This window comes from Salvelinus fontinalis, chromosome 20, assembly GCF_029448725.1.
Source record: "Salvelinus fontinalis isolate EN_2023a chromosome 20, ASM2944872v1, whole genome shotgun sequence".
In the NCBI taxonomy this organism is placed as follows: domain Eukaryota; kingdom Metazoa; phylum Chordata; class Actinopteri; order Salmoniformes; family Salmonidae; genus Salvelinus; species Salvelinus fontinalis.
The window spans coordinates 33,391,135-33,405,631 of NC_074684.1; the positions used below are offsets into that span (position 1 = coordinate 33,391,135).

General features: G+C 46.2%; 1 protein-coding gene across 6 annotated transcripts in view; it reads left to right on the forward strand.

The window, feature by feature from the left end:
- Positions 1–4,077: 4,077 nt before the first annotated feature.
- The window catches only part of LOC129817755 (serine/threonine-protein kinase MRCK beta-like), a 123,930-nt gene continuing 113,510 nt past the window's right edge, over positions 4,078–14,497 (forward strand). For 3 of the 6 annotated variants that reach the window (XM_055873283.1, XM_055873284.1, XM_055873285.1), the window contains exon 1: positions 4,078–4,872. In XM_055873283.1, coding sequence (XP_055729258.1) covers positions 4,698–4,872 — 175 coding nt within the window. In that variant the 5' untranslated portion in view covers positions 4,078–4,697. The remainder of the gene's footprint in view (positions 4,873–14,497) is intronic. The other 3 variants (XM_055873288.1, XM_055873286.1, XM_055873289.1) reach the window with 1 other exon arrangement.

Consider the following 14,497-nt stretch of genomic DNA (forward strand, 5'->3'; position numbering starts at 1 on the left):
CACCACTACCACCCTAACATGTCCCTCTCCTCCTCCACCACTACCACCCTAACATGTCCCTCTCCTCCTCCACCACTACCACCCTAACATGTCCCTCTCCTCCCCCACTACTACCACCCAAACATGTCCCTCTCCTCCTCCACCACTACCACCCCAACATGTCCCTCTCCTCCTCCACTACTACCACCCCAACATGTCCCTCTCCTCCTCCACTACTACTACCCAAACATGTCCCTCTCCTCCCCCACTACTACCACCCCAAGATGTCACTCTCCTCCTCCACCACTACCACCCAAACAAGTCCCTCTCCTCCTCCACCACTACCACCCTAACATGTCCCTCTCCTCCCCCACCACTACCACCCCAACATGTCCCTCTCCTCCTCCACCACTACCACCCCAACATGTCCCTCTCCTCCTCCACCACTACCACCCCAACATGTCCTGTCCCTCTCCTCCTCCACCACTACCATCCTAACATGTCCCTCTCCTCCTCCACCACTACCACCCTAACATGTCCCTCTCCTCCTCCACCACTACCACCCTAACATGTCCCTCTCCTCCTCCACCACTACCACCCTAACATGTCCCTCTCCTCCCCCACCACTACCACCCTAACATGCCCCTCTCCTCCCCCACTACTACCACCCAAACATGTCCCTCTCCTCCTCCACCACTACCACCCCAACATGTCCTGTCCCTCTACACCTCCACCACTACCACCCTAACATGTCCCTCTCCACCTCCACCACTACCACCCTAACATGTCCCTCTCCTCCTCCACCACTACCAGCTAAACATGTCCCTCTCCAACTCCACCACTACCACCCAAACATGTCCTGTCCCTCTCCTCCTCCACCACTACCACCCCAACATGTCCTGTCCCTCTCCTCCTCCACCACTACCACCCTAACATGTCCCTCTCCTCCTCTACCACTACCACCCCAACATGTCCCTCTCCTCCCCCACCACTACCACCCCAACATGTCCCTCTCCTCCCCCACTACTACCACCCAAACATGTCCCTCTCCTCCTCCACCACTACCACCCCAACATGTCCCTCTCCTCCCCCACTACTACCACCCTAACATGTCCCTCTCCTCCCCCACCACTACCACCCCAACATGTCCCTCTCCTTCCCCACCACTACCACCCCAACATGTCCCTCTCCTCCCCCACTACTACCACCCAAACATGTCCCTCTCCTCCTCCACCACTACCACCCTAACATGTCCCTCTCCTCCCCCACCACTACCACCCTAACATGCCCCTCTCCTCCCCCACTACTACCACCCAAACATGTCCCTCTCCTCCTCCACCACTACCACCCCAACATGTCCTGTCCCTCTACACCTCCACCACTACCACCCTAACATGTCCCTCTCCACCTCCACCACTACCACCCTAACATGTCCCTCTCCTCCTCCACCACTACCAGCTAAACATGTCCCTCTCCAACTCCACCACTACCACCCAAACATGTCCTGTCCCTCTCCTCCTCCACCACTACCACCCCAACATGTCCTGTCCCTCTCCTCCTCCACCACTACCACCCTAACATGTCCCTCTCCTCCTCTACCACTACCACCCCAACATGTCCCTCTCCTCCCCCACCACTACCACCCCAACATGTCCCTCTCCTCACCCACTACTACCACCCAAACATGTCCCTCTCCTCCTCCACCACTACCACCCCAACATGTCCCTCTCCTCCCCCACTACTACCACCCTAACATGTCCCTCTCCTCCCCCACCACTACCACCCCAACATGTCCCTCTCCTTCCCCACCACTACCACCCCAACATGTCCCTCTCCTCCTCCACCACTACCATCCTAACATGTCCCTCTCCTCCTCCACCACTACCACCCTAACATGTCCCTCTCCTCCTCCACCACTACCACCCTAACATGTCCCTCTCCTCCTCCACCACTACCACCCTAACATGTCCCTCTCCACCTCCACCACTACCACCCTAACATGTCCCTCTCCTCCTCCACCACTACCACCCAAACATGTCCTGTCCTTCTCCTCCTCCACCACTACCACCCAAACATGTCCTGTCCCTCTCCTCCTCCACCACTACCACCCCAACATGTCCCTCTACACCTCCACCACTACCACCCCAACATGTCCTGTCCCTCTCCTCCTCCACCACTACCACCCTAACATGTCCCTCTCCTCCTCTACCACTACCACCCTAACATGTCCCTCTCCTCCCCCACCACTACCACCCTAACATGTCACTCTCCTCCTCCACCACTACCACCCTAACATGTCCCTCTCCTCCTCCACCACTACCACCCTAACATGTCCCTCTCCTCCTCCACCACTACCACCCTAACATGTCCCTCTCCTCCTCCACCACTACCACCCTAACATGTCCCTCTCCTCCTCCACCACTACCACCCTAACATGTCCCTCTCCTCCTCCTCCACCACCACCACATTAACATGTCCCTCTCCTCCTCCACCACTACCACCCTAACATGTCCTGTCCCTCTCCTCCTCCACCACTACCACCCAAACATGTCCCTCTCCACATCCACCACTACCATCCTAACATGTCCCTCTCCTCCACCACCACTACCATCCTAACATGTCCCTCTCCTCCACCACCACTACCATCCTAACATGTCCCTCTCCTCCTCCACCACTACCACCCCAACATGTCCCTCTCCTCCTCCACCACTACCACCCTAACATGTCCCTCTCCTCCTCCATCACTACCACCCTAACATGTCCCTCTCCTCTTCCACCACTACCACCCTAACATGTCCTGTCCCTCCCCTCCTCCACCACTACCACCCTAACATGTCCCTCTCCTCCTCCACCACTACCACCCTAACATGTCCTGTCCCTCTCCTCCTCCACCACCACAACCCTAACATGTCCCTCTTCTCCTCCACCACTACCACCTAAACATGTCCCTCTCCTCCTCCATCACTACCACCCTAACATGTCCTGTCCCTCTCCTCCTCCACCACTACCACCCTAACATGTCCCTCTCCTCCTCCACCACTACCACCCTAACATGTCCTGTCCCTCTCCTCCTCCCCCACTACCACCCTAACATGTCCCTCTCCTCCTCCACCACTACCACCCTAACATGTCCCTCTCCTCCTCCACCACTACCACCCTAACATGTCCCTCTCCTCCTCCCCCACCACTACCACCCTAACATGTCCTGTCCCTCTCCTCCTCCACCACTACCACCCTAACATGTCCCTCTCCTCCTCCACCACTACCACCCTAACATGTCCTGTCCCTCTCCTCCTCCACCACTACCACCCCAACATGTCCCTCTCCTCCTCCACCACTACCACCCCAACATGTCCCTCTCCTCCTCCACCACGACCACCCTAACATGTCCCTCTCCTCCCCCACCACTACCACCCCAACATGTCCCTCTCCTCCTCCACCACTACCACCCTAACATGTCCCTCTCCTCCTCCACCACTACCACCCTAACATGTCCTGTCCCTCTCCTCCTCCACCACTACCACCCCAACATGTCCCTCTCCTCCTCCACCACTACCACCCTAACATGTCCCTCTCCTCCTCCACCACGACCACCCTAACATGTCCCTCTCCACCTCCACCACTACCATCCTAACATGTCCCTCTCCTCCTCCACCACTACCACCCTAAGATGAATCCAACAATCCCTAGTCCTCTTCTCCCTCCCCATCAACTATACCATTATACTCTCCAGTCAACCACACAGCTATAGGATGATGATGACTTTATTCAGTATGTTTTTTGTCCTGTCATTCAATACTAAAATGTTTTTGCAATTCCCAAAGCATAAACACTATTGGTAGAAAGATTGTAGTTGAATTGTCTATTTGCAAATTCACATATATATATATACATATATATTGTTCGTTTTTGGTATGGTATGCCTTTAACACACATCCTTCAACTTATTTATCTAAGATATGTGCCGGTAAGTGTTAGCCACACACCGATACTATAATAATGATGGCGTTCTGCTGGTGAGGTCAGTGCCAGTTTACTCCCAGTGTCTGTCAATCATCGAATGACGTCACCTATCCATAGCGTTTCCGGTGTGGGTAGGCGGGTACTCCATAGTCCCCGGTCTGGATTCTTTTGGAAGGTAGGGAGAGACAAGGCTGGACACGAATTTTGCCATATTACGCTCAATAGTGAGAGACACCAGCTAGCTACTAGTAGAAGCTAGTAAGAAAAAGGGAATCATCTACGAAAAGACAGCCACTCCCCAATTTTGGTGGACATACCTCTATTTAGCAGTGTTGAAGAACATATATCGGGCATGCGAGCGAGTAGATAATCCGAAGGAGAGAATGGACGACCGGTCAACCTGAGATTCGACTGGGGGAAACCCGACATCCCATTTTCTAGGTAGAAAGTACAGATTTGTCGGGATTAAAGGAAATGGGACGCACTGGGCCTCGAATCTGAGTGAAGGGAACACAGTGGCGACGCTAAAAACAAAGCATTTTCTATACAACATGTCGGTCTTATTTTTTTAGCTAGCTAGCTACTAGTACACGTCTAGATAGCAAGTTGGAGACTCGGACTTCAGTGCTCCAATATTGGCCAAATAAGTATTTTCGGTTGCGCTTGAAGGGGGCAGGGTTAGCTCGATTTCGTCTCCCATACTAACTCGGGGAGCGATTCTTCCGCGAAGGGAGTGGTAGCTAATTGATAGAAAAATGTCAGCGAAGGTGCGCCTGAAGAAGTTGGAACAATTGCTAGTGGACGGAACTCCAAATAATGCAAGTTCACTGAGCGTCGAGACCCTTCTGGATATATTGATATGTTTGTACAACGAATGCAGCAACTCTCCTTTAAAACGGGAGAAGCACGTGACAGACTTTCTGGAATGGGGTAAGTTAAATTGTTAGATTTGATAACAAGTTATATGACAGTACGAGCGATCACAGCCCGTGCAATCTATGTGCAATGATCCATTACTTGTAATCCTAGCTATGCTAGGTATGTACAGTAGACAGATAACTAGCTAGCTAGCTGACTAGTTCACCCCATTTCTGAAAATGTGATGGCCTAGTAACGTTAGTCAATCATTTGGAACAATGAAATGACAGCTAACAGCAACATTTCCATGAATCAATTCTAAAGTTATTAGCCTACCTACTTATATTACAAGTAATGATACCTTGTGCATATACTTTGTGCAATAACCAATACCTTCATTACAATTCCTTGTTCTTGAAATCTCTTAACACTAAACAGTGGTTTCTGAACTGTTGCCTGGTTAATATTCTCTTACAGAGGTGAATGTACTGTTTATTGGACTATCTACTGTGACTCAGTGCTTGGACTCAGATTACAAACAGTGTGCAACTCAAAAAGATTGTGTTTGTTAAAGAAACCAGTTGCCTATTTTTGTCATTTCTTCTGTCCTATCAGGTATTGTTTACTTTTTGCTTGACAGAGCTGTTATACAAATGTAACCATCTCCAGGTTGAGCCTAAGGACTGGTATTTAGAATCAGGTGATGAGGCTCATAACCTTAGGTTTATACTTTCCAGGTCGAGGTTAATGGAGGACTGTTCCAATTTGAGGCTAAAGTTATTAATTTAGCCTACTAGGCTGCTTGTTATTTTTCAGAATGAATAATAAGCAACCTTTTTTTAGTGCCAGAATTCCTCACGTTTTATATCAGGACATAACTTGTGAAACAGTCTTTACTATTATGCACCATGGCTCACCTAGGCTGCTCACAGTACCACCCCCCTCCCACAATCTGCTCCAATCCAGACACTTAGTCCAACCTGGCCTTTGGGCTGCAGTCATCCAACACAATGAGAGGATTCTCTTCCCTGGGCATTTCATTGACGTCAGTAATGAGATTACACCCCAGTGTGTCTGCTCCCGAAAAGATGTAGGGCGGCAGGTAGTCTTACGGTTAAGAGCATTGGTCCAATAACCGAAAGGTCGCTGGTTTCGAATCCCCGATCTGACTAGGTGAAAATCTCTCATTGTGCCCTTGAGCAAGGCACTTACCCCTAATTGCTCCTGTAAATTGCTCTGAGTAAGAGCGTCTGCAAAATTACTATAATGTAAAATGTAAGACTGTTGCTGTCCTCGGAGCTATCATTAGCAGGTGCCACAACTCGGTTTTGACTGTCCAAGACCAATTCTCCTCTAGCCTGAACAACACAGTTACCTGCCTGACCTCTGGGCTCATTTGGTTCAGCCTTGGCCTGTGTGTGAATGGTCCAGCCTTGGCCTGTGTGTGAATGGTCCTTTGGGAACTCAACCAGGACTGCCAAATGACACTGTAGCATAATGAACAGTTCCCAAAGCCCTACACATGATTTGTGACAGGCAGGTCCATGAGACTGATCTGTGTCTGTGGTTTTGGTTTGATCCAACACATCAGGGTTGTGTTCAGTCCACACACAATGGGTAAAAGTGTTTTCAAATGGGGAGGTAGGCTAGCTTACTAGCCTACTCAAAGTTGTCCTAGAAAATACTTATTTTAGTTTTCTGTAGCAAATGTTTTGCCCACGTCTTGTCCTACTTAACACAAACCATGAAGATTCTACTCTGTCAAAAGGAGGCTGTCATCTGCCCAACAGGCTAAATAGCTTAGTGGAGGTTTGTGGTTTTTCAGTCCTCCCATCCTTTTACACCGCCATGTTAAGAAAAGTGTATTGGACCTTTGATATCCACCAAGGTTCATATATTTATTACTCTGGCACTGACAAAGCAAAGTTGAATCTCAGCAAATACATTGGTCAAGGGCTGGGAGTCTAGCTAGTTCACTGAAGAGCAGCGGTGTGGTCTGCCCCTCATTATCAGTGACAGACATATTGACCGCGCCTCACACTCTACTATTGACCAGTGCAGCAAGTTCACACTGTAACCTTCTGGCAGAATCTACTTCACACTGTAACCTTCTGGCAGAATCTACTCCACTCCCCTAATTCCAGTGGCCACATCACATATTTAGCCTAAAAGTCCCCTTGAAGAATTGCTGAATAGCAGATGTTGATGAATTGCAGTTTGCTTCACCAACAATTTTCTTTTGAAATTCAGGTCTTGTGAATGTTCTGCGTTCAACATATGTACACACTTTACAACCACCAACCTGTGTGTTGTATATCGATGGTGTTATTAAGTTGACATGCTTGAAGTGGCCTTCTCCCATTAGTATACCCAAGGAGAGCCCAGATTCCTGTGCACCTGTGCAGCAAGAACTGTTAGCTGAGTGAATTAGCTGCCAAGGTCAGTGGGAGAAGGAGACTGCTGTGCAGGTGTTTATTGCCCCACTGCCACTCGGACAAGAGGGCTATTGCAGCCAACTCCATGGAGGATAAGACGGTATAAAAATATTAATTACTATTTGCAGTCAGTGGTGAGTATCAGCATAGGATTCTGCTGCGACTTGATTTCCAGCAAGCACCCTTGGGAGCGGCGCTAGTGTATCTTTGCCAGTTCCAAACCTGGGCTAGGCGGTAAGCTTATAACGTATTTTACTATATAAAGCGTATTGATACACGGACCGGTTGATGCACAGTATTTTACTGTTTGGTATGTTAAATGTGATACGCCCCTCCGCTGTGTGTAACGTCCATTTAAAAAAAAATAAAAAAAAGTTTACTCCGCTACTTGATTCGTCGCTCTCACTCTCTCTCGCTAAGCCCCGCCTCCTGTCACTCAAGGAGTGTGGTGGTTGCTTGACCACGAAACCACTTGCAGTTGTCTTCAGTCTGCATAGTCAATGCAGCAGATGCAGAAAGATGTTGCCGACAAAAGTTGCTGCTTTACACTTTGCTTCCTAATATAAATCCACAAGCGTTCTATAATTACACTATTAGTTTGTGTATCTTACTGTCTGAAAGCATCTAGTTTGTCTTTGCTAAGCAAGTTGTGGCTAAATGAAATAGTTTTAGCTGCTAATGCTAATAGCTAATCAGCTGGCTAGCTAATACATGTACTGAGTCGTAGCAAACGTAGCTAGCTAATACAGCATGATACCATTGCTGGTGTAGGCCTCAATCATCATGTTGTCTGTGCAAGTATATTCTAAATCAGAGAGGAATAGGCAAAGCATGAATATGTTACCTACATGAAGTAAAATAATACATTTTAGGAAGAAGACTAAAGGGTCCCCTGGGAAACACTGACCAAAACGTTGGTTCCTACTAGTCCTGGCTGATTATTTTCTCCAATTTATGAGCGATTATCTTTCTGTCTACACTGAACAAAAATGTAAATGCAATATACAACAATTTAAATGTTTTTACTGAGTTACAGTTCATGTCAGGAAATCAGTCAATTTAAATAAATTCATTCATTAGGCCCTAATCTATGGATGTCATATGACTAGGAATACAGATATGCATCTGTTGATCACAGATACCTTAAAAGAAAGGTATGGGCGTGGATCAGAAAAACAGTCCGTATCTGGTGTGACCACAATTTGCCTCATGCAGTGCGACACATCTCCTTCACAGTTGATCAGGCTGTTGATATTGGCCTGTGGAATGTTGTCTTACACCCCTTCAATGGCTGTGCAAAGTTGCTGGATATTGGCTGTAACTGGAACACGCTGTCGCACGCATCTAACCAGAGCATCCCAAACATGCTCATTGAATGACATGTCTGAGTATGTAGACCATGGAAGAATTGGGACATTTTCAGCTTCCAGGAATTATGTACAGATCCTTGTGACATGGGGCCGTGCATTATCATGCTAAAATATGAGGTGATGGCGGCGGGTGAATGGCACGACAATGAGCCTTGTCACAGTATCTCTGTGCATTCAAACTGCCATCGATAAAATACAATTGTGTTTGTTGTCCGTAGCTTATGCCTGCCCATATCATAACCCACTGCCACCATGGGGCACTTTGTGCAGAAATTCTATAGTTGTGCAAACCCACAGTTTCATCAGCTCTCCGGGTGGCTGGTCTCAGACGATCCCGCAGGTGAAGAAGCCGGCTGTGGAGGTCCTGGGCTTGCGTGGGTACACGTTGTCTGCGGTTGTGAGGCTGTTTGGACGTACTGCCAAATAATAAAAAATTACACTGGAGGCGGCTTATGGTAGAGAAATGAACATTCAATTATCTGGCCATAGCTCTGGTGGACATTCCAGCAGTCAGCATACCAATTGCATGCTCCCTCAACTTGAGACATCTGTGGCATTGTGTTGTGACAAACTGCATATTTTAGTGGCATTTTATTGACCCCAGCACAAGGTGCACCTTTGTAATAATCACCCTGTTTAATCAGCTTCTTGATATGCCACACGTCAATTGAATGGGTTATCTTGGCAAAAGAGAAATGCTCACTAACAGATGCAAACAAATTTGTGCACAAAATTTGAGAAAATTTAGCTTTTTATGCGTATGGAACATTTCTGGGATCTTTTATTTCGGCTCATGAAACATGGGACTGTCACTTTACATAAGTCTTCCACAATCACAAGAACCACTAATAATTGTATTATTTTATCAAAATAGTTGAACCTGCTTTTTTTGCAATCATCAGTGATCTGGCTTTCAAGGCAGTCTATTAAAATGCACTTTTTGTTACAAATGTAACCAGAACCATGTATAATGTGTATTCACTAATAATGACGCACTTTTTGTAGGAGGCATTATAGAAAATTAACACAGCAAGGTCTCATAAACAATCTCTTAAGCACAACCCCACATGCTAGTGAGTAGCGAGCTAATCTTTATATTTTAAGTCTAGCAAACTTGGAACTATTTGCTAACTAACAAGGTAGAGTAGTTGAATTGTACACACCCTGCTGTCTGTCTCCAACTGTTTGAACAGCATGTTAGCCTGTCCACTTTGTTCACATGTTGAAATCAAGTGACCTACCTTATTTCTGAATGAGAATGAGTTGCCCATTCCTTATATAATAGTTTTTTTTATGCTCATTGCACATTTATACAACAGACTAGACAGCTAGTGTAACAGTCTTTGGCTAAAAAGCTGCTAGCGGTATGTGGTATCGCAATGCTGAGCTCGTCAAACTGAGCATACATTTTCCAGAATCAATGCTCTCATTTTTAGTAGGTTCTGCTCTTCCTGCAATTTGAGGAGTTGAGACACAAAATGGGTACAGTTAGTTAGTTCACCAGAGTCATATGAACTCGTGGATACCATTTTTATGTCTGTGTCCAGTATGAAGGAAGTTAGAGGTAGTTTTGCTAGCCAATGCTAAGGAACCTTAATGCAGTGACTGGAAGTCTATAGGTATATGGTAGTTTGCTACGCGGTAGTGTGGAAATAATCTCAAATGAGTGCCGAAAATGGATAAATGCTGATTTATTTTTGGTTTAAATTTGATTAAAAAGTATAAAACAATCAGAATGGAGAAAGACCCATTGAAATCACCTAGAATGTGGGTTGCAACCCCTAGGATCACTCACTACTCCTAAAGCAAATCTAGAACCTGTATTATTCAGAAACTAAAAATACCGTCAAATATTGTGAAATGATATTGGCCATATTCCCTTTTACCGCTGCGTCTCCTCTTGTGCATCCTCACTCTCACACAAAATAAGCATCACCTTTTTATTTAAATTTAATAATTTTACCCCCTTTTCTCCCCAATTTCGTGGTATCCAATTGTTGGTAATTACTATCTTGTTTCATCGCTACAACTCCCGTACGGGCTCGGGAGAGACGAAGGTCGAAAGCCATGCGTCCTCCGAAACACAACCTCCAACCCGGAAGCCAGCCGCACCACTGTGTCGGAGGAAACACCGTGCACCTGGCTCCCTTGGTAGGAGTCGCTGGTGCGCGATGAGACAAGGATATCCCTACCGGCCAAACCCTCCCTAACCCGGACGACGCTAGGCCAATTGTGCGTCGCCCCACAGACCTCCCGGTCGCAGCCGGCTGCGACAGAGCCTGGGCGCGAACCCAGAGCCTCTGGTGGCACAGCTAGCGCTGCGATGCAGTGCCCTAGACCACTGCCCCACCCATTTTATTTAAACTAGGGTTGTTTTTAATTTGGGCATAGGCCAACATAATAGTCGGTGATTGCCTTCTGAAAATCATGATTGCACTACACATCCTGAGTTTCTCATTTTTAGTCCCCCTTCTGTGGAACAGCTGCTCCCTACAGCCCTTTACACTCTGGAAGTGTTACTACTGTTTACATTGCATCAACATCTATACATCCATACAACATAATAATATCATAATAATAATAACTAATACATAACAATAACTAATAACAATAATAACACAATAATAATAATAATATGCCACCATGTTAGACTGCCATTAACCGTACTTGCCTCACCCACTTTCAGAATACCTTTACTTTTATAAGCCTCAATTCAATCAAGATATTGTGTAACACGTGCTGTTTTCCCCTTTAATGATACGTTAAATATTGTGACCACACGTTGTGGATGTCCTGGGGAGGGGTAGTATTGTTAAGTGTGGTTTCTTGCTTACCTTTCAGAATGTTCTGCTGTGCCAGCATGCCAAGCCAAATGTTAACAGGCCACACCCTCTTACTGCAGCAAATGAATGCTACTCAGAGCCAGGATAGGATCATCATTCCTATCAGTTAGTCACTCTGGAACAACTCTCATCATAGACCTAGCCCATGATCATTATTACATTTGAGGTGCCTATCCATAATGATCCATTTCATACAATGACTTACAACACTGACAAATGTAAGACTTTTGAGGCCCAATCTCAGGGAAATGAAGGTGCTCTTTTCCGCGTCTGCTTCATAATGGTTGAGCTTAGGAGGTCTGTACTGCATAAGGAATCTGCAGAAAGGGAGGCGGCGACTCCTATTACTGAGGATATGTCTGGTATGTCCTCTGTTCTCCGTGTTTAGTTTTTGCTGCCTGACAACTCACATTTGCCCGACTGGCTCAGTGTGTTTATTGCATGAGGCATCTTCTCTCCCAGGGCCACCCTGACTCAAAACATACCTCACAAACAGGGCTGTTGCGTCACACGCGTACACCCCACTCTTCACAGGCAGACTGAACAGAGACAGGACGGGGCTTGTCAGGATTCAGGAATGCCTCTCGGAATGGAGGATATTCAAGCGCTAACTCCCATTGATGCAGCTAAACAAGAGGAGTGATGTTACTGGAACAAAGGCAGTGTTTGGAAAGGGATTCCTCTGTCTTTCATTCTTACTTTACGGCCCTGTCTTTTTGCTTACTAATGAGATATTTGGCAAGTTTGAAATGGAATCTTACTTGTTGAGCTAAGGTCTGTTTTGTAAAGTTAATGTCACAGGGGAACAGGAGTCTCCTGGCTTGCAGCCATGGCATGACCATAGAGAATTCCGTTCATTCCTGCTAATATCCTCCCCCAACACCAGACGTGTGGGCGTTCTCCCCTCCTCTGCTCTCAGGCGCTAGGCTGCAGGCATGACACAGATTAGGCCTAGCCGTTTGGCTCCCAAGCATTTCCCTCAAAGCCTTCCTCACAGGCATGAGGCCTCCACAGTGGAAAATGGCTCAGTGTGGTATTAACATCCCCACGCACCTGGATGGGTAATGTAGTTCTGTTGAGATTGTGGCCCTGTTGCCAAGTGATGCTGGTGGGATGATGGGACCTTGCTCAAGGTCACCACGTGCCACACACATTTGCATCCGTCACACCCAGTGCCCCAAAGACATTTATTACCAACATTTTGGTTTGGCCTCTCAGCTGTTCAACTGGCCCTGTGTGTGATGACTCTGTGTAGCAGTGAGGAATAGTTGATGAACAGGGTTTTGGCATTCTTTTGGAATTTCACAGTGATAGTTTATTAGTCACAGGGAGGCATATCATTTTCACCTTACCCTGAAATTATAACAGAGCAGGTAAAATGAAAAAGTAAAATAAATAAAAGTTAATTAGATAAAGTAAATATTAATATGTACAGTTGTGTGCGCAGGGTACGAGTCAGTTAGGGAATGTCCATAGGAGGAAGGAAGTGAGAAGTAAATTAAATGGTCATTAAAAATAAATACTATGTAAATATTTACGCTGTAAATAAATGTACAATGTGGTGTGGACACAGTTTTTCACATATCTGTTGTAATTTCAGGGCCCACTGTGGATATTCTGACTCTCCAGGGGAGAGACCTTTTATAGTCAATACCCTCTCATTTCTGAATTGAAACACAATGGTCACATGGTGGCAGCTTAAAAACTTAGCTATAAACCTAGCTGTGCCCCATGACTTTTACAGATTTGCTGTTGCACCCTTACATATTTCTACCAAATGTATTGAAAATGTAGGCTGTAGTGCTGAACAATTTTAACTGAAATGTTGGTTATTAATAAAGCATATCTAAAGGGAAACGCTTACAAAGTTCTATCAACACATCGCCTGCAGTACTCGCGCTTCAAAAACTCTCAACCATTGTCACTCGCCCTTCCAGGATGGCTACAAGACCCTCCCTTGCCCTCCCTTCGGCAAATCGGATCACTGTTCCCTTCACTTCCTAGAGGCAATTACACGGGTAATTCCTGTTTAAGGTCTACTCAACGCTGGTCTGACCAATCGGAATCCATGCTTCAAGACTGTTTTTATCACACATGCGGGTCCCCGATACATTTACACTCCACTGGTCCATTAGAACAATGTTGTCAACCATGGCTGTGACGATACCTGTAACTCAATATTTTTCCCATGTCAAAAATTGGAACACAAAGCAGACCATACTCTTTGGTCCTTTTTAAAAACCTGCTGTGTGTTTTTTGTTTCCCAAAATGCATACTACTGTGCTCCAAGCACGCAAATTAGAGCACGGGAGGGTCGGAGAATGAGTCCAAATCAAAGTTTGTGAAACGGAGCACAGAGGGCTATTCTTGAATGCTTTACTCCATTTGTAAATATGTTGAAGCGTGCAAGCTTCAACGGAAACTAAGCAAAAAAAACAAAAAAAAAAACATTTTAACAGGCAAAAACTATCTGGTTAGCTACATTATTACGATTCTCATAGAGCTAGCTGATAGTTGTGAAGTAAAATGGTTGCTTTGTGTATTGTTTTGCCTCTTGCCATTGTCCTGGCTTGAGGACAGTTCAGTGAATAAGTCCCAAGTCCATAGTAAGTCAGTATGGTTAACTGGATAACTAGCTAGCCACGAAGAATTACTAGTTAGCCACGTTGTTGAAGAATGCACTCGGAGCATGAGTAAATACATGAGTAAAATTGTATAGCTTGGAAAATAAATACATGTGCCTCTGAACAATAGTGTTTTGTTCCCAATCCGCTTCTTGTTTTGTTTCCTTGCCACGATACTAATAACGAGTATCATGAGTGGCGCAGCGGTCTAAGGCTCTGCATCTCAGTGCAAGAGATGTGACTACAGTCCCTGGTTCGAATCCCGGCTATATCACATCCGGCCGTGATTAGGTGTCCCATAGGGCGGTGCACAATTGGTCCAGCGTCGTCCGAGTTTGGCCGGGGTAGGCCGTCATTGTAAATAATAATTTGTTCTTAACTGACTTGACTAGTTAAATTAAAAAAAAAATATATATATACTGATA